Here is a 20,100-nt window from a genome sequence, read left to right on the forward strand (position 1 = left end):
TTCTCCCCCCCCCCTTCAACCGACTCTCCGTATCCTTTGTCTCACAAGTCTACTTGGTCCTCATAAGGTCTTTTGAAAGTTTTGTTTGCTTTTTCTTTTGATTAATTCACAAATAATTTTTTTGTGGGTGCGGGGAGGGAATGCAAGCGTGTAAAACTCTGAGCCTGCTTGCAGCTAGTCTGGCTTTGCTGCCTTGTGTGATTGGCAGAGGGGCTGTCCGTCTCACTAGGCGGAGCAAGCCCACTGGGGCGAGTCAATCAGGCTTGAGAATTCACCAGTGGATAAAGCCTGCCGAGCTCTGGGAAGAGAAAAATAGTTTCCTGTGGTCACCCCAGCTGAACCGGAGCAGCCTCCCCCTCGTGCAGTTGCCCTGCAGCAGGAAACGGCTCCTCTCTCCACAAACAGGAGTGGGACGGTGCAGGAAATGTTATTCTGGTCTCTTCCCTCAGTGGGGAAAGCGATTCTGTCTTGTGCCTCCAAGGCCCTCGGGTGGTGTGGGCAGGGAAGGTGTCTTTCTGTTTGCAAAGTAATTTTTATTTTCATAGCTGGGGTGTCTCCTGAGTGCAGGTGTAGCCAGATGCATGTAATTGCCCTGTCATGAGGCACGGGCCGTCAGACGGGCTGCAAAGAGCAAAGGTAACGAATGTCTTCATGTATTCCAGGGGAGCTTGCTTACAGTTCTGCCAGCTGCCTTAGGGAATCCAGGCCGGGTGAATCACTCTAGCGCTATGGAGAGGCTAACTTCAGCCCTTCTTCTCTGTCTCTGTGCGCATGTAGCTGTAGTGGCACAAACAAGCTTGTTACTAAAGGCACTCGGAAGTGGAAAGGCGTATCTGCAACTGTTCTGCCTGCAGTTTCTGGTGCTTTCCGGAATGTTCTTGGGGCATCCTGGCCTTCCACGGAAGCGTCTCAGGGTACCTCAGCAAGCTGATGAGAAAGGTAGACAACTGTATGTGCAAGGCATGATAGGCGTGGGGAAACGTACCCGTCATCCCCGCAGTCTGTTCCTGGAGAGGTGGGGTGACCTGGCCTCTGCCCTTGGAGGGTTTGCCTCAGTGAACCACTGGAGCTGGTTCCCCGGAATTGTCTGCAAGGCGCAGGTCTTCCTGCAGTGACTGGAGTGCTATAGCCCAAGACTGACTTCTGAGATTACAAATACTGAAGCAAGCCTTCGGTTGGAGCCAGAACGAGTTTCCCACGAATGCAGTGGACTTTCGGAACAACTTCCCCGCCTTCTCCCCAAAATGCTGCCCCTGGGGGGCCTACAGGAATGGCATGGGGGTGAACGGGGTCTCTTCAGGAAGGAGGAATAGATGGGAATTACTCCTGTTGGGGGAGAATTCAGTCTGGCTCCACCCCCTCTGTTCGCGTTGCGCTGTTAGCCCGTACTACTGTGCCTTAAGCATCCCCTGCCATAGAGAAATGACGCCCCACCTGGCCCTGGCCGCGCTTCCCCCAGATGCCTGTTGTCGGGAGGCTGGCTGCAGGTGTGAACGGAGGGCTAGGGTTTCAATAGGGCCAGGAGCCCCAGGGGGGAGCTCAGGTTGGCATCTTCTTCGGTATCCCAGTCCAGGTGGGCTCCAGGCACCAGAAGCCGGTGGCTGATCCGGCTGGCCACGAGACGGAGCAGGCCGGCTGCCTTCTGTTTGGGGGAGGAGGGTGCTGGTGGCTCAGACCCGCCCCTGAGCGGAATGGAGTCAGAAGGAATGGCTTTGTCCAGTCCAGACAGGTGGCTGGCCCCCACCCCCTCCTCCTGCGAGGGTGTGCCTCCTGCGGCTTCTTCTGACCCACGGCCACTCTTGCGAAAGGTGCTGCTGGTTCTTGGCTCGTGTTCCGCCAGTGAGGGAAGCGTGGCTTCACACGATCAGCATCTAGGCGGTGGATTCCTATAGATGCAAAGAACAGCGGGGGGGGGGGGGCACTTCTGTAGTCGGGGGAGTTTGGGACAGCAGGAGAGAGAAGCCGTTTCTTTCTAGTCCTGTCAGTGTCAGACTGCAAGTCCCCTGGAGCCAGAGAGAGAGCAGCAAAGCCGCTGGGTTGCCTCTGCCTAGAGTCCTGGATCCTGTCCTTGAAGTGCTGAGGGTGAGGGTTTGGGGGGAAAGGGAGTGGATCTACTTGGTCCTGCACACGAACTCCCAAGTCTTGCCTTGGCTTGATTCCTTTCCATAGCAGCACCGCAGCGTCAACTCCAAGCTTCCGTCTCCGGGCAGGTTTGCCACTTCAGCCATGACCGCCTTAATGCCTCTCCTCCTTCCCCCCCCACCTTTGCTTGGCTCCCCCCTCGCCTCCCCCTTTCCCACAAGCGAGGGCAGCAAAGTTGTTCTTCCTCGTGTTAGTTCAGTTTCTATGGTCAGTGTAAAAACAGGAAAACGTTGAATAAATTTAAATAAAACCGTGTGTCCTGTCGTCACGTCGTCGCAGAACTGGTTCGCACACATGCTGAGCAAGGGACATCACCGTCCAGCTGGGCCACTGCAGGTAGAAAGGGGTACAGCTGTCATCTGAAGGGTGATGCTTTCACGTGCGACGGTCAGACATTGTGCCCAGTAGGGGCAGCACACATGAACACGAGAAGAGCTCTGCTGGATCAGGCCAGTGGTCTGTCTAATCCAACAACCTGTCTCACACGGTGAACTGCCAGTTATTCTGGATGGCCAAACACACAGCAATGAGGCTTTCCCCTGATGTTGCCACTGAATGTCGAGGGTTCCCTTCATTAAATGTGTTGTCGCCCACTCACCCAATTAGTGGAGATCCTCCTGGAGCTCTTCATAGAATCCTAGAATGTTAGAGTTGGAAGGGACCTTTCAGGTCATCTAGTCCAACCCCCTGCACTCTGCAGGAGCACAGCCGAAAGATAGCCCTACAACATACCCAAAAGATGGTCGTCCAGCCTCCACTTGAAAACGTCCAGCGAAGGAGCACCCACCACCTCCCGAGGCAGTCTGTTCCACTGCTCAACCACTCTCACAGTTAGGAAGTTTCTCCTGATATTTAGCCGGTAACGACTCCCTTGTAATTTCCACCCATTAGATCTAGTCTTGCAATCCGGAGCAAGAGAGAATAGATCTGCTCCATCTTCTACATGACAGCCCTTCAAATACTTGAACACTGCAATCATGTCCCCTCAAAGCCTTCTCTTTCCCAGGCTAAACATACCCAACTCTTTCAGCCTTTCCTCATAAGACTTGGATTCCAACCCTCTCGCCATCCTGGTTGCCCTCTTCTCGTGACTTATGGCTATCGAAAAGAAAATCACTTCTATTGGTTTTAACCTGGTTGCCCTCTTCTGGACACGTTCGAGCTTGTCAACATCCTTCCTAAAATGTGGTGCCCAAAACTGGACACAGTACTCCAGTTGAGGCCTGACCACAGCAGAATAGAACGGACATCACATAGTTGGCCTTGGTTTTCACCGTCCTGAATAATGTCATGGCATCTGCAACTTGGCTGCTATGATACTTGCTCCCAGATCATTTGACAAATAGCACTGGTCCCAGTACTGATTCTAATGGGGCCCTACTGCAAGAACTGTCTATTTCATCCTACTGTTTGCTTCCTGTCATTTAACCAATTTTTAATCCATAAGACGACCCATTCTCTTATCCCATGACTGCTAAGTTTACTCAGGAGTCTTTGGTGAGGTATCTTGTCAAAAAACCTTTTGAAAGTCTTGAGTATATAATGTCTTCCAGGTCGCCATTGTGTACATGGTTGTTCGTTTTCTTAAGGAACTCTAAAAGGCTGGTGAGGCAAGACTTCCCTTTGCAGAAGCCGTGCTGATTTTCCCTCAGCAGGTTTTGTTCCTTCTCTGTGTCCCTAATGGTTCTCTCTTCGATTATAGAGTACAGTTATGACTAATTTGCCTGGGACAGACATTAGGCTAAGTGGCCTGTAATATCCTGGTGTGTATGTCATCCCCTTTTTCAAAATGGGTGTTAACATTTGCTATTCTCCCATCTTATGGTACAGGGGCTGAATATATTGATAAGTTACATATATGGTTGAGTAGGTCAACAGTCTCGCATTTGAGTTCCCTAAGAACTCTTGGGTGTATGTCATCAGGACCTGGAGACCTGTTGGTTTTCAATTACCCCCCAAAAGGCTAGAGCTTCATATCTTCTCACCTCAATTTGACTCAGGTCTTCAGACCCCCTTCTGAAAACTGGGGCCGTGGCACATGGGTACATACCCCTACACGTTCCACAGTGAACACAGAAGTAAATTTTTTTTATTGAGCTGCTCTGCCATCTCTTCACCTTCCTTTAGCAACCCCTTTGTCATCTAACGGCCTAACTGCTTCCCTGGCTTGGTTTCCTGCTTTGGATACATTTAAAGAAACATTTGTTGTTGATGCTTTTAGCAACCTGCTCCGCAAGTTGTCTTTTTTGCATGCCTAATTACTGACTTGCATTTCTTTTGCCGGAGCTTGCAGTCCTTTTTGTTTGTTCACTTCATCGGGGCAGAACTTTTTAAAAGACGCATTTTGCTTTTCATGGCTACCTTGACTTGCATTGTTAACCATGCAGGCATTCTTCTGGACTTGGCGGGGCCTTTCCTACATCTCTCCCCTGGCCTTGAGCCCCACTTGGAACCAAGTCCAAGATCACTTCTTCCCTGAAAAGCTGAGATGGTGGCCTTTGACTTTCTGCCAGGTGATCTGGATTTTTCTTCCAGGACCATGTTACTAGATTTCCCAAAGGTAGTGGTGCCAACATGCATTATGGCCGCTCCCTCCCTCCCCAGCCATGTTAACCTATCTCCAGATTGTGTGTGATGCCTGCAACTTTTGCACTGGGGAGTCAAAATGCCGGTCACAGACCCTGTTCTCTATATTTAATTAAATCACCCACTGGCAGAAGCCCACCACCCTGAAGAGCCAGTTTGATGTAGTGCTTAGGAGTGCGGACTCTAATCCGGGAGATCCAGGTTTGATTACCCACTCTTCCACATTGCAGCTGCTGGGGTGACCTTGGGTCAGTCACAAGTCCTTTCAGAGCTGTTCTCTCAAGAGCAGTTCTCCAGCGAGCTCTCTCAGCCCCACCTACCTCACAGGGTGTCTGTTGCGGGGAGGGGAAGAGAAAGGAGTTTGTAAGCGGCTCCGAGGTTCCTTTGGGTAGTGAAAGGCGAGGTATCCTCAGTACAAGAGGATATTGGCCCAACATCCAAGAGGGGGTTTCCCTCCTCAGGATCATATTCCTTCTCCTTGGCCTGCCGCCCTCCAACCTCGAGACTCTCACTCTCCATGACTGTCAGTACAAGTGGGCCTGTTGTATCAGGTTCCCAAAGTTCTCGTCCACAAACCTCTCTGCCCCTCAGCTTTTCCAGGTCAGCAACTGTCGCCTACATGTGGCACTCGCTGCAAAACACTGGGTAGCTCCCCACTCCCCTGACGGCGTTCTACCTTCATAACTGCTTTGGTCATTTGAAGATGGTAGTGACAGGGCAGAGCATTTGCCTTAGCATTCAGGGCTAGATTTCCACACAAGGGGGTAGGAGAAGACTGCAGGTATGGCTCACACCTGTCCCTTCCTGCTGCAGGTGCACAGGCTGGAGATGTTCTAAGTGCACCTGGCCAAGTACCCGCCCCCATTTTGTTTGCTGGCACACCCGAATTGTCACAGGTAAGAGTTTCATTTTTCAGCGCTTGTACCAAAAAGGTTGCTGAACCCATTTAGCTCACTGAGCTGGAATCTGCCAGCAGCCTTCTCCGGGGGGTCTTTTAAAGAGATTCCAAGGACTGAATCTGATACTCCAAACTTCAACATCTGGTGGCCTCATTTAGCCTCCAAGCAGCCACATTGGGCCACCCCCACACTTCGCTCCATTCAAGCCCAATAATGCAAACATGAACAAATCCGAGTTAACGTCTCCCAATTTGTTTATTCACATTTCCATGGATTTTGTACATGTCCTTAAAGAGCACTACAGTTAGCAGACATAAGAAAAAGTTACAAGGCAAGGCCATTTTCGGATGGTTTATCTGTTAACATTCTACACGGCCGGAAGAAAAACAAAGCCTATCTTGACAGTAAATGGAGAAGGAATTACGCTAACAGTTCATTAAGCCTTTACAAAAATGTTCTGTGCATCGTAAAAATTAAATGCAATATTAAGAGATACGACTTAGCAACTTCTGCTAAAGTAACTTAAGGCCTCGGAACAGAACAGTCTTCAAAATTTTTGTTTGATACTGCAGAGAGAGCAAGAACTAAGCCTAAATTGCTCTTGATGCCTAGCTACGCATTTCATAAATCCACCCTTTGCCGCAGTTTAAGAGAACGGAGTACATGAAGCCATTTATCTTCCCACCACCAACCTTTTGCTCCAGAGATTACTATGTGAGAGTTTATAGGATGAAAAAAACATTTCGAAGGTTTTTAAAATAGCTGTCTCCCTAGCAAGTTGGGGTTGGGCCTAGGTAAACCTGGGCCTGGGCTGTACCACTTCAGCAGGCCTCCCACAATCTGCATGGAAGAGCATTAAAAGTTTCCTCCACACAGGAAAGTAGACGGGGAGCGCAAGGCTGGAATTCTTCCTGCCACGGTGTGAACGGCCATTCACCTGCACCTTGAAATAGTACGGTCCAGATCCAGAGTTGCCACCCCAGTGAGGAAACAGGCCTTTGCTATTCTAAAAAGCATGTACATGCAGAAGAAACTAGTGGCGTCAGAAGAGTCTAAAGAAGTTAGTCTATTTCGGTTACAACAAAAAATGATTTTTTAAAGTCCTGCAGGAAACTGCAGCCGGACAACAAACAGTAAAGCGGTTAGTTACCCCTACAGCAATAATTTAGGCTCTACAGACACTATCTACAAGACAAGAAGTGATCAGTTTGAAAATGAGCACGCCCCCAGAGCCAAGCACCAGGATCAGCTTGTCATCCAGAAGTGTGCGACATTGCTTTAAACTACATTTTTTTGTGTGCAAACATGATTGTCCAGTTTTGTACAGTCTCACACACCCACGTCTGAAACTCCTGCACCTGTGTCATCGCAAACCACCAAGTCTTACCTTTCAGCGGCGGCAAACTGCACATGCTGCACAACAGAGCCTGAGACGCCTGCCCACGTGCCAAGGACCCATTTGGACTCACTTGGCTCCCTGAAGTCATTGGTGGCACCTGACTTTGAATTGCTAAGCGGCTGGAACAGCGGTCAACTTTTACTTTTAGCACGGGTAAGATTAAAATTCTACATTAAGATACATTAAGTCTAGTTCAAAATACACTAACATGGGAGGGATTTCTGTTGCTGGCAGAAGCCAACAACTGGATGGCGTCTTCCGCCTCAATCCACACATTTCCGCAGGAGGGCACCTCCTGCTGGGGTGTGTGTGTGTGTATTTAAAAACAGGAAAACATTCCAGTAAGTAAACAGTTTGATTAGCTCACAGTATGGCCATTTCAAGATAAATGTCATCTTCACAGGATCCCCCTCAAAATAAGCAACCAACACTAGCCTAGTCCACACAAAGTACTGGGCGGCCACTACTGCTCCCCCTGGCTCATGCCAAAGCATTTAACAAGGCATCACAGGGAAGCAGTGCATGGTTGCAGAAACGTCTCCAGAAGACAGTGATCAGAGTGAAGCCACTGAAGGACCCGGGGTCAGAGAGCTCTTTTGCATAAGTCTAACCTCATCCTGTAAGCGTGCTGCATCTCAACAATTCTGTGTCCCTGCTGGAACATGATTGCATGTTTCTTTTCTGTGACATTTTTAAGCAGCTGCCATTCATGTCCCACAAGCAGCTTTCAGAATTCTAAAGGAACCTCAAGCTGTCTCCAGAGTCCCAGGATTGGCATCTGGGGGCAGGGAGCGGCTGGCGCAAGAGAAGTGAAGATGGTCCATGAAGTCTAGCTCGCAGGTTAAGGACCTTAAGCGGGATCCTTTCCCCACCAACACCAGTTCTTTTTCCAATGTAGTTTTACTGACTTTGGTATATCCACTGAAATCTGGCATTTGCATTGTTTGATAGCAACCAAGTTCCCTAAATTCCCTAAGCAATTCATGAATCGCTTTGGGTTGCTACAGTGTGCATCGTGGCGGCTTGGCAGTTTCCAGCAAAACCGTTCTCAGTTCTGCATTAACATCTCTCGCCCATCCTCAAGTATTTAGTAATAGTTAAAAATCCTTGCAAGTTTTAAGACCACACAGAAAGGAACAAATGCTGGGGGTTTCCCCCCCCAGAAACAGCATCACAGAATACACAGCTATACAAAGGATATTTAAGAAAAGTAACTGGCTCTCACTGAATCAACTTCTTAATCTGCTCAGCAACTGAAGAACCGTTTCACATACACACCTGTCTGCTCTTCAGGAAACACACCAATGCAAGCCAAGACATACCTGTACTGCTCAATCTTGTTGTACAAATGATGTTAAACATGATGAGAATTCAACTGGTTACCCCCTTAATAAAATAACATTTGTCCACTCCCCCAAGTCTCCAGCCACTTGCAGTAAACAGATTGACTGAAGTTTTCAAGACCCTATTTGTTAAAAGTGACCCACATATGGAAGCCCTTGGCCACTCAACCTTTCTCGATCAGCAACATTGTTATAGATACGCACATTCCCACTTATACATGTAAATTAACATTTCTGGTTTCTCACCCATGTTGTACTAAGGGCACAATTCAGTGACGTGAGCCCCACTGAAACGGAAGCTCCCATTTGTCTGAGGCTTGCAGCTACTACAATATGAACACAAGGCGTTCAAACAGCTGTTCAACTACTGATCCTGTTACCCACGCAGCTCTCTTCTGTGGAGGACTGTGCACGCCTGACCCTTGTAATGGGACGCTCCTAGTATAGGCAGCACTTCACAAAATGCACAAAGTAGAATAAAATCCAGAAGCCAGGCGAAATAACCTGCATTGGAATGAACATATTCAGATTATGTTCTCCCTTGACATCTCCAGGGAACGAGGCGTCTCTGGCCTCCAGCCTCCCTTCCCACCCCCCCGAATCCCTGCAATACAGGAGAGATGGTTGTGCCACTGGGGCACAACAACCGGCTTACAAGCACCATGAGAGGACAGTTCTTTGTGAAGAACACTGAAGTCAACGTGCACCCATGTCTGCTGAATGGCAACCTTAAACATCAAGCATTTCCCTGGGAGGCGGCGTTACACTGCTCTGTGTGAAATGTTAGCTACCCCAACAAAACCAAAAGAGCAACTGGAGAGGTAATCACAGTCCAGATTCTGAAATACGTTCCTACAGCAGATTCAATGCCCCCCCCGCCCTCCATTCTTCCTCCACAGCATTTCTGACATCGCCTTCCATCAGCACTTCAGTGTGGTCAGCAGATTTTTCTCCCCCAATTATTTATTTTTATACGCTTTATTATATTCAAGTAAGGCTCATGCATTGGGTGCTTCAGACTACGGAAGGGACGAACGATGGACACACGTTATCAAGTTAAAGCTTTTATTGGCCTCCTTGCTTTCTCTTGCTCTCGCCAGCATTCTTATACCAGTTCTCAGAATGTAAGAGTAGTGAGTGAAGCGACTAATCAGAGTCAAAGGGTAAAAGTGAGTAGCAGCAGCAGCAGTTTGGCAAGTCCTCCTCCTCCTCCCGGCATCCCCCAGGGCCACGGCTTCAGGCCTCCTCCTTCTTCTCCGTCAGGATCTTGTGCAGTTCGTTGGCATCCTCGCTCGTTTTGACCCGGATCAGCATAGGGACAGGGACGGTGGCGTTCTTCTCGTCGATGGGTGGGTTTGGAATGCAGACAACGAGGACGTTGTTCTTCCCTGTCCTTGAGCACGGCATGTTAGGGGGCACCAAAATGTTCAGCAGGATGTTGCCTAGAAGGGTGTAAAGTTCTACTGTGAAAAAATACCAGCCTTGCAAAATTTGTAGAAGCTACAGAGCATTAAAAGATTTAATAAAAGGGCTGGGCGGCTGCTTGAGACAAAGTCTCCAAGGTCTTGGGGCAAAGCCGGTTCCCAGCCTTGCTGCCAAAGGCCCTGTAAGCTGAAAACGTCTTCTGCGTGAGAGACGGTTGCTCTGCCTCTAAGCTACGGGGCCTCCCCCAGAACCCCCTCATTGATTCTCCTATAGTGAAGTGGCTGGCCCCTGTGCAGATCACAAAAGGAGTAAAACCAGCCTAGGCACAGACGGGATGGTGGCCCGACGTACTCGGGAGACTTTCCCGGTGTGCAGAAACATACGGCCTAATTATTAACATTTTTGTTTCACTCATACCATCCCTTTCTCTCCAGTGGGGGCCCAAAGGGGCTTAGATTGTTCTCCTCTCCTCCACTTTATCCTCACAACAACCCTGTGAGGTAGGTTAGGGAGTGTGTGTGTGTGAGTAGCCCAAGGTCACCAAGCAAGCTTCCGGGGCAGAGTGGGGATTCGAACCTGGGTCTCCCCGATCCCATTTCAGTGCTCTGAACTCTACACACACACACTGGTTCTCCAAACAGTCCCCAAAGATCTGACAAAGTCTGAATATGCTTCAGGAGGTGTGGAATGTTAAATCCAGAGAGTTAAAGAGGGAAAGGCCAGCATGGGTGGGGGGAATCGGTCCACTTAAGCCCCTGGGAATTCCGGGACTCCTGGAGAAGTGGGACAGGATTTCCAAGTCGCCCCTCCCTGCCTGGTTCTCACAGACCCACTGTAGTCCCACTCCTGTTCCTAAAGAAGCGGGAATGCCCCCCACGGGAAGGTATGCCGTTTTGAATCAGCACCTTAAAGGGCCAGCATGAATATCTGGTCTGTGAAGATGGAGCCTCAACTCTTGAGGTTAGCAGTTCACCGAACTAGTTCAAAGATAAGACACCTACCTAAATTCGTGTCTGCTCGTACTAACAGCTGAGTCTTCTGATTTCCTGCAGGCTTCAAGTGCAATGTTCCTACACCTTTTTCTTTAAATTCATTGTCTTTCTTGTAGAAGATTTTACATCTGAGGAAACAGAGCATGTATCAGTTAGTAAGTGTAAACGGAGAATGAACCCCTCCAGTAAAACGAAACAGACAGTAAAACCCTCCAACTAGTTTGTTCACATCAGCCGACACCTGTTCGAACTAGCCAGACAAACCCTTCTGGAACAGAATGTCTCAGCTACAATAATTATTTAAAACTCTTTACAATGCACTCAAAACAGCAGTTGGGAACCAACCAAGCATATAACTAGCTCTTATAGGCCAAAGAAACCCTTTGGCCATGTATGCTGCACAACAACTGCCCAAGCAGAGTTTCAAAGAACAGTTTCTGGCATGGCATGAAATGGGCGGGGCTGAGCCAGCAGTTCACAGGGAAAGGGTTGAACATTACACTGGATGCGCACGGCCCTACTATAAGAAACTATCTGGACTTTAGTTAGCACTTTTTACTATGACTGACACCTGTCATAGCTAGCGAGCAATTCCGAAATAGACCACCAAGTACTTGCACTCTAAGGGAAACTATTGTGGAATATCCAGTTCAGTCCATACTGAATACAAAAATACAGACACAGTAGGTAAGGTAATAGTAGTATTTAAATTTTGCTATGCCAATAAAGGTTATCGGAATTGGAAATTGGTTGTTTACATGTGTTCTTACTCCGCAGTAGCATGCATTACAAATCTGATGTTTCTCAAATCCAAAGAGCTACGTCAAACTGTTCTCTCAGAATTAGCACACATACATTTGGTCAAAGCACACAAAACTTACTTCTTTGAGTAGAAGGCGTCATCTTCCTTTATTTCATTAACAACAACTTTTGGTGGCTCCTCCTCCTCCTCTCCTGTAGGAAGAATGCTTTCAGAGCGTATCTGGGAACCTTACTTAAAGTACACTAGTGGAAAGATACCATGCATATACATACACTATGACGTGGAGCATAGGAATGCTAGATGTAAAAATAAAACTGGTAAACCTCCATGATTTGGTAAGACAACTTCCATTATGAATTCTGCTCCTGAACAAAAACAGCATTTCAGAGAGTTTTTTACACTGACTAAACATGTTACTACTTGTGCATTTCCCACTCTTCCCCATCTCATATTAGTGGAACACATCAAACCTGCTACCTAAAGCAGAGGTGTCAAACTCATTTGTTATGAGGGCCGGATCTGACATAAATGAGACCTTGTTGGGCCGGGCCATGTGTGTCATAAAATGTAATGCCAGGTAGTGGAGATATAAACTTTATAAAGGACACAAACACAAAGGGTGTTTTTTTTACTTAAAATAAAAACATGTTTAAAACATTAGCACTCTTTCAATATTTTATTTAACAGTGTCTGATAACTGACACCTCTTCCTCTGAATTATTGCATCAAAATGTCTGTGCTGTTGCAATCTGGAGTATGCTGTTCAGGTGTGTATCTGTAAGCTGCAAACCTATGATGACACAGCAGCAGCAGAACTGGAAGAATAAGCAGAAGACAGCCAGTTCTGCTGCGGGCCTGATAGAAGCCCTCCGGGGGCCTGATTCGGCCCCCAGGCCACATGTTTGACACCACTGACCTAAAGCATTTGAAAACCATCGTAAGAACATAAGAAAAGCCTTTCTGGATCAGATCAATAGTCCATCTAGTCCAGCAACACAGAGTCTGAGGCTTGATTTATTACACTTCTATCCCACCCTCCCGGCCGAAGGTGGCTCAGGGCAACTCTGAATGTGGAGGTTCCCCTCAGCCGCCATGGCTAGTAGTCATTGATAGACTTATCCTCCATGTATCTATTTAATCCCTTTTAAAGCTGTTTATTCCTGTGGCCATCACTGTATCCTCTAGTAGCAAAGCCCACATTTTAATAACCCTCTGTGCAAAGCAGTATTTCATTTTGTCCACTTTCTCCACCCCATTAATAATTTTATAAATCTTGTATCATTTGAGACCCCTAGTGGCTTGAAACTATCTTGAAACCAACTGCAAAAAACTTGCTTAATTTGCACGTTGTTTCTGCTTGCCACCATGTGAAAAGGCAGAAGAGGGCAAGTTTTAGGCAAATCAACACCCACCAGCCCTACTCTCACGTGAAGGAAAGGCACTCAGGTAGAGGGATCCCCCTGGTAGTCTGCCTCTCCCCCACTGTCTGAGTGCAACATTCAACGGCAGCATCTTTTGAATGCAAGATCTTCCTCATCAAGACTCTTAAAACTGTTTCACGTGAAAATGAAAGTTCTGGAAGTCCCCTTGAAGCCAGCAAGGCCTCTGCCTGTTCACAAAGGCCATACCTTCAGCAGCCCTCCTAAGTGACGCGAAGTGGTTGGCACCTTCCTGGTGGTTCATCAGGCACCAAGGAAGTCTTTGCCTCTCTGCACACAAGCAGATCAGTGCAACGGAGCCAGGCGCAAAGGTTGGCGGGGGGGGATATCCACAGCAGTGTTCCCTCTAAGCTGAGTTAGGGTGAGCTAGCTCACAGGTTTTTTAGCCTCCGGCTCACATTTTTGTCTCCGCTCAGGAAGGACGGCTCCAGAGCAAACTAATTTATGCCGTAGCCAAATCGCTCGCTCACAACCTTAATGCCAGTAGCTCACAAAGTAGAATTTTTGCTCACAAGACCACAGTTTAGAGGGAACATTAATCCACAGGTATGCTGGACAATGTAACTTCCCCCCCTAATCCCTTATTTAGCGACTGCCCCTCCCAGCCAGACGACTGCTGACTGCAAATGCACACATGATGTACAGTGGCAGCTTTGGGAACTGGCCAGCATGTTCAGTCACTAGACTGGGAATGGCATGATGCTGGAAAGGAGTCAGCACTGCCCCCAAAGACCTCAAGGCACCTGGTAAAGCAGGCTGCAGACAGACAACCTCAGAACCTCGCTCCCGTGGAGTCCCCTGGGCTGGACTGGAAAGGCAAAGGCAGTGGAGGGGGAATGGTGTGTGGGTGTGTTGGGAGTTAATGTAAGTTGGGGCGGCAAGAAGGATGGAAGGGAAAGGGAGGAGAAAGAATTGGGGGGGGGGAGAAGAGGTAAGGCCGGGGAGAGGATTAAAGGAGGGGAAGCTATGATTGGGGAAAGAAGGGATGCTGTGGAAGGAACAGGAAGAGAGGAGTGTTAATGGGGGAGATCTGAAGGGTGGAAAGGAATGGGACACTCAAGCGGAAGAAAGCAGGGTGACCGGAGGGCTGTTTTGGGGGTGACAAGAGGAATGATCCAGTAAAGGAGGTGGGGCAAAGCAGGGTGGGGATGGAAGAAAAGAAGACTTGTGTGTGTGGGGGGAGAGGTACAGTTCTAGAGCCAATGAAAGAGGAAAACTGGAGTGGGCTGGAAAGGGAGGGAGAACTTGGGAGGTAGGCATGGAATTTTTCTTTGAAAAATTCTCCCCCATTGGCTTGATACTGCTGTTCATAGGTAAAGGTTCCCTTGCTCGAAAGCCAGTCGAATCTGACTCTAGGGTTGCGGCGCTCATCTCCGTTTCAAAGCCGAAGAGCCAGCGCTGTCCGAAGACGTTTCCGTGGTCATGTGGCCGGCATGACTAAACACCAAGGCGCACGGAACGCTGTTACCTTCCCACCGAAGTGGTCCCTATTTATCTACTTGCAATTTCTTGCTTTCAAACTGCTAGGTTGGCAGGAGCTGGAACTAGAGAAGGGAGCTCACTCCGTCATGCGGCACACTTGGGTCTCGAACTGCTGAACTACCGACCTTCCACAGACTGCAGTTCAGCGTCTTAACCACTTGAGCCACCGCAGCTCCATACTGCAGTTCATACATAGCGCTAAATTTAAGGGAATAAGTGGATTTAAGGGATAAGCATTTTGCCGGGGATCCCTCCTATCCAAAGCGTTCACAAGACACCCTTTGCAGGGGCCAATAGATTCAGGTTGGCCATGGCAGACAACCAGCCTGTGTGATCGTCACTGACACCTGATCCCACCCCACCTGAATCCTCTGTCACTTGCAGAAGATTTAACTGATCGTTGTCACTAGGAACCCTATGCATGGACTTCTGTACTCTTCAGGAGACAATAAATATTTGAGAAACTACTAACCACCCAATGGGATCGTATCAATGGGAGCCTCTAGAAGGCAAGGCATAACCAGTCTCTATCTTTTAAAATAGATGTTTACCTTTGTCTTCGTTGCTGGCACTTTCCATCGGTGTCTCTGACGCCTTGCTGGGAAACGAAGGAACGCTGCCCTGGCTTGCATCTTTTCCAAATAAACTCGCGCTCCCAGAAGAGAATGAGAAATTAGGCAACGCGCTAGAATTCAGCCCTGAGCTGTTGACGCTCTTGCCAAAAGTAAACGTGACTGCTGACTTAGAGCCTAGTTTTGGTTCTGGTTTCTTTTCCAATTCCATACTCTTTCCAGGCAAATCCTCAGACTTGTTGCTGCTAAAGAAAAATGGTGAGCTCTGTTGGAGATTTGAACTGCTGAACGTGGGGCCCGGCTGACTTCCGACTGCCTTGTTACTATCGCTTTCCGAGCCGCTGTCACTGCTGATCCCATGTTGCTCTATCTCGGCTAGGTATTTTTCATAGTCTCTGAAGATTGGGCTCAAGTCACAGAGCGGATTGGCATTTACATGCTTTACTATCCAGTCACGCACGGAACAGTTGAGAGCAGCCAGCTGCTTGTGGTAAACATCAGAGCTGCACGCTGGCCTCTGAGTGGATCCCGAGGGCGGCGGCGGCTGACTCTCACCGTTCGTTTCTAGGCTTGCAGGTTTCTTCTCAGCCCCTGGAATATTCATTGAGCCACTGGATACCACAGAGCCTATGAGAAAAAAACCAGCACGTTTGGGTTTTTTTTAGTTGGATTTAAACCCTGCCCTTCACTCGGAGTCTCAGAGCAGCTTCCCTTCCTCTCCCCACAACAGACACCCTGTGAGGTAGGTGGGGCTGAGAGAGCTCTGAGATAACTGCTCTTGAGAGAACAGTGACTGACCCAAGGTCACCCAGCTAGCTGCATATGGAGGAGTGGGGAAATCAAACCTGGCTCTCCAGCTTAAGAGTCCGCCGCTTTTAACCACCACACCAAACTGGCTCTTGGTTAGAAAGAACACAGATATGTGGAAGTCCACCTCCTCCCTTAAGACAGAATTGATTCTTGTTCAAAAGCTGTGTCTAAAAAGTTCACACCAACCTCACTGCCAGTTTATAGGCAGAGAAGAAAAAATGTGCTCATTTTCCAATCCTGTACCCAAGAATTTTTAATCAGTGATGCTGGAGACTCCCTAGTTGCAAAGAACACACTCTGCAACTGAACTACACGCAGCTTCTCCTAACGTGATCCATGCTTACACAAAACCTTGCAACTCCCCTTTTAACCACTGAATGTCTGAAGGGCTTTTAGCACCATTTCTATCAAGGATGAGTTTACCGGTTAACTTACTGGTTAATGTTGTTTGTGTTTCAGCAGCTGCCTTGAAGCTGATCAATGAAGAAGTGTTTGTAACGCTGCTGCTACCATTGGAGAGTCCAAAGGGTTTTGTTCTGGTGCCATTGCCAAAGCCAGAAAACCCAGCAGCTCCAGAAGACAGAGAAAAACCTTTAAAACCTTTAAAAGCTCCTCCACTGTCAGACTGAAAGAGAACATGAAGAGGTTGTTATATATCATTTTACGCAACTCAGCCACTTCTCACCCAATCCTATGCAGATGCACTTAGAACGTCCCACCAAATTACTCATGGCACGCACGGAAGACTACTACAGGTTACTAACCGGTTCCCGGCAAGGTGGGATATAAATTGAAAATAATAAATAAATAAATAACCAGTAACAGAAGGCAAAGGCAGGTTAAATCACCTAATCAGTTCACCTTCATCTAATTACTGTCTTGTATTTATCCATTCCAATAATCTTCTTAATATCCAGTAAATTCCCTCCTCTTGTAAATGCAAACTACCCATTTTCTAAAGAACTCATCACTATTTCTAGTCATACAAAGCGGCAAGAATGGTTTTACCTCCTTTATTCAAGGCAAAGGATGTCTTAGAAAAATAATCAAATCTGGCCCCAGCCCCACAGCCTGGCCCCTCCCACACATTCATCAAGGGATGACTCATTTGAGTCATCATTGGCAAACCACTCTAGACAGAAATTTCGTATCACCCAGCAATAAAACAGTTCAGACATTTGGCTGCTAGAGTAACTGAGTGATAGAGATGCACATGAGAATCAACCAAGGGTCTGCTCAACCCATGATACCCATGATCAGAATTCATCACCCAACCTGAGTCTCCAAGGAAAAGATCACTTGCCTGTACCCCATCCAGGCCACTTCAAAACAATTTCACACCATGAAAGAGTAATCTAGGTTCACACGTAAGTGTGGTTCAGACACAAAGCCAAAACACGAATGAGTTCTACTCATTCATAGGTCCTCTCCTCCCTCCCAGTCAGAGTCAGTGAATGACTTCCAATCTAGAAAAAGCCATCTAACATCTGAACTGCCCAACCTGTTTGCACGAGACCTCTCAAGGCCACCAGGGGGAGGAGGAGGAGGGAGGGAGTGCAGCGCAGGTCGAGGAGGAGGAGGGAGGGAGTGCAGCGCAGCGCAGGTTGCCACAGAAAGTCCTCATGTAAAACAAAGTCACGATTTGCTGGCAGTCCTGGTCCACAGAGCGGTTACCTTCCAACTCAACCAAGTGCTAAGTCATCAGCAATAAAACCAGTTTTAAAGAACACTGGAAATATTTAAATCTTACTTCATAAATACTGGCTTTTAACCCTGACTTTACGCACAATCGAAAGCCTGCTAGGAGCAGAGTCAAGCAATTTTATAGGGCCTTATTTTAAAGGCAACAGTTTTCGGACAAAAATGAGCATAGGGTAGGGCTGTGGCAAATTAATGAATGCTTACTAGAATATCTTCTTGCAAGCTTACTATAACTACATGCATGAGTGGAGGTAGAAAAACAGTTCCTGCCATCCTGGTTATTTGGGCCACTTGCTGGCCACTTTAAGAACATAAGAGAAGCCAATGCTGGAACAGGCCAATGGCCCATCCAGTCCAATACTCTGTCACACAGTGGCCAAAAATACCAGGTGCCATCAGGAGGTCCACTGGGGGGGCCAAGACACTAGGAGCCCTCCCACTGTTGACCCCCCCAAGCACCAAGAAGACAGAGCATCCCTTGCCCCAGAGTCCCTATCTATACCTTGTGGTTAAGAGCCACTGATGGACCTCTGCTCCATATGTTTATCCAATTCCCTCTTGAAGCTGTCCATGCTTGTAGCCACCGCCACCTCCTGTGGCAGTGAATCCCACATGTTCATTACTTTGTGTGAAGAAGTACTTCCTTTTATCTGTTCTAACTCGACGTAATTTCATGGAGTGCCCACAAGTTCTTGTATTGTGAGAAAGTGAGAAAAGTACTTCTTTCTCTACCTGCTGCTCTATCCCCATGCATACCCTTGTAAATCTCTGTCATGCCACCCCTCAGCCGTCATTTCTCCAAGCTAAAGAGCCCTAAGCGCTTTAACCTTTCTTCATAGGGAAAGTGTTCCAACCCTTTTATCATTCTAATTGCCCTTTTCTGCACTTTTTCCAATGCTATAATATCCTTTTTGAGGTGTGGTGACCAGAATTGTACACAATATTCCAAATGAGGTTGCACCATTGATTTATACAGGAGCATTATGATACTGGCTGATTTGTTTTCAGTTCCCTTCCTAATAATCCCTAGCATAGTATTGGCCTTTTTTATTGCAGTCGCACACTGTTTTGACATTTTCATTGAGTTATCTACTACGACTCCCAAGATCTCTCTCTTGGTCAGTCTCCGCCACCTTCCAATACATCACACGCTTTGAACGCTGGCTGGCCACAGTTAACTGGCACTTGAGTGGCAGCAAAGGACAGAAAGGAGGCGTGTCCCCATTCCTGGCTCTCAGAAAGGAAATGGTGGAAGAAACCTGCTGGGAATTCTTCTGCCCTTGCCCTCTTGAAATACTTTCCATGCCATCTTATGTTTTGCTCCCAAAATGAGTTTCCTACATGCAAGTACCATACATTTGAGGTACAAAGTTCTCACCCTTTTCAGTTACATACCCAGATCGATATGGGCATTTTCTTTAGTACTATAGACTATAGTAAACACAAGTACTGGGTACTACCTTATTTGCAAGACATGCAAAATAGCCTAAGCAAAGAGAACACTTTTAAAAAAGAATTTTATTCATATACCTCTAATCCCATATTTCTACGCTTTGCCTTCTTAATTGCTCGGTTCTTCAAAACGTCATCACTGGCCATTGAGAAAGTTCCCATCTGCAGGGAAATGTTAAGATTCTTAGGAAAAGCAACATAAAATATATCCTGGAAAAGCATATTGGGCAGAATCTAAGGCACAGGGCTTGGCTGCCCCCCCCCCGAAAAACTATTCCTAAAAATTGAAGGAAGCCTCTTCATCAGACCACAAAGCACTACAGTCAGAAACAATGCTCTCTATAAGCTGTGGAGTCTTGTGAGCAAAAATCCTACTTTGTGAGCTACTGGAATTAAAGTTGTGAGCAAGCGATTTGGCTGCTGCAAAAATTAGTTTGCTCTGGAGCCATCCGTCCTGAGCTAAGACAAAACTGTGTGAGCTGGAGGCGGGAAAAAAAAAAGGTTGCTTACCAGTAACTGGTGATCTTCGAGCGGTCATCTGTGCATTCACACCAATGGGATCTAGTGCGCACGCGCTGGATCGATCGGTGCTGTAAGCAAGCTCTTTTAACGGATTTTCACGCCCAGTCCCTCGGGCATGCGCAGGAACCCCACCGCATATGCCCAGAGGGGTGGGTGCGGACATCCTGCCAGTTCCTACAAACCGCTGCAAATCAACCCCTATTCAAAATGTAGAAGCTGACAGCAGCGGGGAAGGAGGGCGGGTGGTGTGAATGCACAGATGACCACTCGAAGATCACCAGTTACTGGTAAGCAACCTGTTTATCTTCGATGTGGTCTCTGTGCTTCACACCCATGGGAGATTAGCGAGTAGTAGCCTACCTGGAGGAGGGTGCTGGCAGGACTATTATTGCGTAGTCGAAGATAAAACGCGATGTCCCATGTTGGTATTGGAGTTCTTTCGGACGTCTAGGGCATAGTGCCTGATGAAGGTGTTGGGCGTGGCCCAGGTAGCGGCTTTGCAAATGTCCGGCAGTGGTATTCCCTGAAGGAAAGCAGTGGAAGTCGCGACAGCCCTGGTAGAATGAGCCCTGA

At 47.7% G+C, this 20,100-nt stretch overlaps 1 protein-coding gene across 5 annotated transcripts in view; it reads right to left on the bottom strand.

Annotated features, from left to right (window-relative positions):
* Positions 1–8,864: 8,864 nt before the first annotated feature.
* Positions 8,865–20,100, bottom strand: part of NUP50 (nucleoporin 50kDa) — a 24,562-nt gene continuing 13,326 nt past the window's right edge. For 3 of the 5 annotated variants that reach the window (XM_015415488.1, XM_015415490.1, XM_015415487.1), the window contains exons 4-9: positions 19,084–19,167; positions 16,288–16,477; positions 15,022–15,669; positions 11,668–11,740; positions 10,796–10,914; positions 8,865–9,811 (exon numbers count right to left, since the gene is read on the bottom strand). In XM_015415488.1, coding sequence (XP_015270974.1) covers positions 9,606–9,811; positions 10,796–10,914; positions 11,668–11,740; positions 15,022–15,669; positions 16,288–16,477; positions 19,084–19,167 — 1,320 coding nt within the window. In that variant the 3' untranslated portion in view covers positions 8,865–9,605. The remainder of the gene's footprint in view (positions 9,812–10,795; positions 10,915–11,667; positions 11,741–15,021; positions 15,670–16,287; positions 16,478–19,083; positions 19,168–20,100) is intronic. The other 2 variants (XM_015415492.1, XM_015415491.1) reach the window with 1 other exon arrangement.

The sequence above is a fragment of the Gekko japonicus genome, unplaced genomic scaffold (genome assembly GCF_001447785.1).
Source record: "Gekko japonicus isolate JY-2015 unplaced genomic scaffold, Gekko_japonicus_V1.1 scaffold1577, whole genome shotgun sequence".
In the NCBI taxonomy this organism is placed as follows: Eukaryota; Metazoa; Chordata; class Lepidosauria; order Squamata; family Gekkonidae; genus Gekko; species Gekko japonicus.